At 56.0% G+C, this 4,245-nt stretch overlaps 1 protein-coding gene across 1 annotated transcript in view; it reads right to left on the reverse strand.

The window, feature by feature from the left end:
- LOC142476783 (metabotropic glycine receptor-like) overlaps positions 1-3,596 on the reverse strand; it is a 45,751-nt gene extending 42,155 nt beyond the window's left edge. The window contains 2 exon segments of the mRNA XM_075581950.1: positions 1,937-2,155; positions 2,157-3,596. Of these exon segments, the coding sequence (XP_075438065.1) occupies positions 1,937-2,155; positions 2,157-2,863 (926 nt within the window). The 5' untranslated portion in view covers positions 2,864-3,596.
- Between the last annotated feature and the right edge of the window lie 649 nt (positions 3,597-4,245).

The raw sequence follows: 4,245 nt of genomic DNA on the forward strand, positions 1-4,245 counted from the left end.
AGTGGAGCAGTATATATATGTATATATGAGGTCACACAGCGGAGCAGTATATATATGTATATATGAGGTCACACAGCGGAGCAGTATATATGTATATGAAGTCATACAGCGGAGCAGTATATATATGTATATATGAGGTCACACAGCGGAGCAGTATATATATGTATATGAGGTCACACAGTGGAGCAGTATATATGTATCTATGAGGTCACACAGTGGAGCAGTATATATATGTATATATGAGGTCACACAGCGGAGCAGTATATATATGTATATGAAGTCATACAGCGGAGCAGTATATATATGTATCTATGAGGTCACACAGTGGAGCAGTATATATATGTATATATGAGGTCACACAGCGGAGCAGTATATATATGTATATATGAGGTCACACAGCGGAGCAGTATATATGTATATGAAGTCATACAGCGGAGCAGTATATATATGTATATATGAGGTCACACAGCGGAGCAGTATATATATGTATATGAGGTCACACAGTGGAGCAGTATATATGTATCTATGAGGTCACACAGTGGAGCAGTATATATATGTATATATGAGGTCACACAGCGGAGCAGTATATATATGTATATGAAGTCATACAGCGGAGCAGTATATATATGTATCTATGAGGTCACACAGTGGAGCAGTATATATATGTATATATGAGGTCACACAGCGGAGCAGTATATATATGTATATATGAGGTCACACAGCGGAGCAGTATATATGTATATGAAGTCATACAGCGGAGCAGTATATATATGTATATATGAGGTCACACAGCGGAGCAGTATATATATGTATATGAGGTCACACAGTGGAGCAGTATATATGTATCTATGAGGTCACACAGTGGAGCAGTATATATATGTATATATGAGGTCACACAGCGGAGCAGTATATATATGTATATGAAGTCATACAGCGGAGCAGTATATATATGTATCTATGAGGTCACACAGTGGAGCAGTATATATATGTATATATGAGGTCACACAGCGGAGCAGTATATATATGTATATATGAGGTCACACAGTGGAGCAGTATATATGTATATGAAGTCATACAGCGGAGCAGTATATATGTATATGAGGTCACACAGTGGAGCAGTATATATTTATATATACCTCTAAGTGAAACCACACGGGTAATGTTAATTACCCAACCCCTGAGTAATAACCACAAACACTTCAGATACATTGTAACAGGCAGCAAAGAAGGGCCTCTCCCCTTGCCTTCCCCCTCTCCCCCTCCCTGCCCCCTCTCCCCCTGCCTGCCCCCTCTCCCCCTCCCTGCCCCCTCTCCCCCTCCCTGCCCCCTCTCCCCCTCCCTGCCCCCTCTCCCCCTGCCTGCCCCCTCTCCCCCTGCCTGCCCCCTCTCCCCTTCCTTGCTCCTCTCTCCCCTACCTTACCCGTTTGCCCCTCTCCCCCTCCATTGCCCGTTTGCCCCCCTCCCTTGCCCCTTTCTCCACTCCTTTGCCCCTCTCACCTCCCTCTCCTATCCCTTGCCCCCTCTCTCCCCTTCCTTGCCCCTCCCCCCTGGCTTACCCGTTTGCCCCTTTCCCCCCTCCCCTTGTCCCTCTCTCCCCTTCCTTGCCCCTCTCCCCCTCCCTTGCCCCTCTCCCCCCTCCCTTGCTCCTCTCCCCCGCCCTTGCTCCTCTCCCCCTCCTTTGCTCCTCTCTACCCTCCCTTGCCCCTCTCCCCTCCATTACCCCTCTCCATCCCTTACCCCTCTACTCCTTCCTTACTCGTTTGTCCCTTTTCCCCTCCCCATCCCTTGCCACTCTCCCCCCTCCCTTACCCGTTTGCCCCTCTCCCCCCTCGTCCATCTCCCTCCCCCATCTCTTGCCCCTCTCTCCCCCATCCCTTGCCCCTCCCTCCCCCCTCTCTCCCCCCTCCCTTGCCCCTCTCCCCCCCCCCCCCCTTACTTGAACTCCGGGCTCAGGTCCGGCTTCAGACCGTAGAACCCCGCGGTCAGAGAGACCCTCCAGCCCGGCACGAAGCTGCCCCCCTCACACTCCAGGAAGGGCCGGGACCACCGCACCTGGCTGGCCTCCGCCATGTAACTGTCCCCCTGGCTCCACTTGGGGGTATCCAGGCTCCGGAGGTCATTGAGCAGGGTGGTCTTGGCCAGAGGAGGGTTGGATTGGAAGCTGCCCCCCGGACACCCAGTCCTCCCGGTGCCTCCCATGGTGGAGGGGGGAAGAGAGGTCCCTCAGCAGGATCTGGTGGCCCTCCTTGGTGGCTTGGAGAAGGAGCTGGGGTTTGGAGGACATGGGGTGCGCGGTGAAGGACAGCAGAGCCCTGCGGGTGGGGAGGTCCTCTCCTGCCAGGCTCCTCACCAGGGCATGGTACCACTCGGTGTCCTCCCTCACACTGGACTCACGCATGTCGCTGGCCTGGAAGATCATGTTGAGGAAGTTGGTGGCATAGAGAAGGCTGCCCTGTGGCCCCTGGGCGTGGGACAGCAGAGTGTCCGGTGGGGGCCCCTGCAGGTCCGTCAGCTCAAACCTCCGTGAGCAGTTGGCTTCGGACAGAAGGAGGGGGTCCCCCGAGTGCAGGAACCGCAGCGCTGCCCTCCTGCCCTCCTCATCGGGCTGGTCCGGAGTGGGTGAGGGGGTGGCAGGAGAGGGGGGCAAGGGAGAGGGGGTGAAGGTGGGAGTGGGTGGGGAGGTGGGAGATGGAGGAGAGGGGGAAGGTGGGAGAGGGGAAGAGGTGGATGGAGGAGGGGAAGGAGGGGAGGGTGTCCTCTCCTTGGTAGTGCTGGTCCAGGTGGGGCTTTGGAAGACCTCGTTGGCATGGAGAATGTGGTGGGTATGGTGGCACCAGAGAAGCACCCACCACAGCACTGCCATATCTCCGTCAGGAAAGGATCATGCCAGCATCACCCCCTCCCCCCCCCCCCCCCCGGCCACTAGAGCGGACTTGGCCACTTCGAGGGGGAGCACAGACCCTCCATGCCACAGGAGGACAACAGTGGCAAGGGTCAGTCAGGGCATATAGACCCCCCTCACCTGATCTCTACAGAGAGCCTTCCTCCCCTGTGAGTCTCACTCACTCTCTCTTTATATCTGTCACTCACTCTCTCCTTATATCTGTCACTCACTCTCTCCTTATATATGTCACTCACTCTCACCGATTCTCATTCCTTCTCCCCCCTCTCCTGTCTCTCTCACCTTCCTCCCCTGCGAGTCTCACTCACTCTCTCCTTATATCTGTCACTCACTCTCTCTCTCTCTATATCTGTCACTCACTCTCACCGATTCTCATTCCTTCTTCCCCCTCTCTCCTGTCTCTCACCTCCCTCTGCTGTCTCTCTCTCACCTCCCTCTGCTGTCTCTCTCACCTCCCTCTCCTGTCTCTTCCTCGCCTCCCTCTCCTGTCTCTCTCTCACCTCCCTCTCCTGTCTCTCTCGCCTCCCCCTCCTGTCTCTCTCGCCTCCCCCTCCTGTCTCTTCCTCGCCTCCCCCTCCTGTCTCTCTCGCCTCCCCCTCCTGTCTCTCTCACCTCCCTCTCCCTCTATCTTCTCTCTCCTCTCCTGTCTCTCTATTTTCTCTCTCCTTTCCTGTCTCTCACCATCTCCTGTCTCTCCCTCCCATCTCCCTCTATCCTCCTCTTTCACCTGCCTGTCTCTCTCTCTCTCCCTCCCTCTCCCCCCCCCCCCCCTTCTCTGTCTCTCTCCCCTCCCTGGCTATGTGTACGTCACCGGTTCCCCAATCTGTGCCGGCTCTGGCACTGCCCCCCCCCCCCCCTCCCGCCCGTGCCCGTTTTCCCTGTCAGGGGCTTTTTAATCCCTGTGCTCACTATTGCAGCGAGGGGAGAGGGGAGAGGGGAGAGGTTGGGTGCCGGGGAGGAAGGCAGAGATGTGGATGGGGGGGGGGGGGGAGCTGGGATTGGGGGAGTTGTATAGTGCAGGGGTGGGGGTTAATGTAGGGGGAGTTAGCGAAGGGGTGGGGGGCTCAGTGTAGGGGGAGTTAGTGCAGGGGTGGGGGGCTCAGTATAGGGGGGGGAGTTAGTGCAGGGGTGGGGGACTCAGTGTAGGGGGGGAGTTAGTGCAGGGGTGGGGGGCTCAGTGTAGGGGGAGTTAGTGCAGGGGTGGGGGTTTAGTGTAGGGGGGGAGATAGTGCAGGGGTGGGGGGCTCAGTATAGGGGGGAGTTAGTGCAGGGGCGGGGGACTCAGTGTAGGGGGGAGTTAGTGCAGGGGTGGGGGGCTCAGTATAGGGGGGGAGTTAGTGCAG

Source organism: Ascaphus truei, unplaced genomic scaffold (genome assembly GCF_040206685.1).
Source record: "Ascaphus truei isolate aAscTru1 unplaced genomic scaffold, aAscTru1.hap1 HAP1_SCAFFOLD_1736, whole genome shotgun sequence".
NCBI lineage: Eukaryota > Metazoa > Chordata > Amphibia > Anura > Ascaphidae > Ascaphus > Ascaphus truei.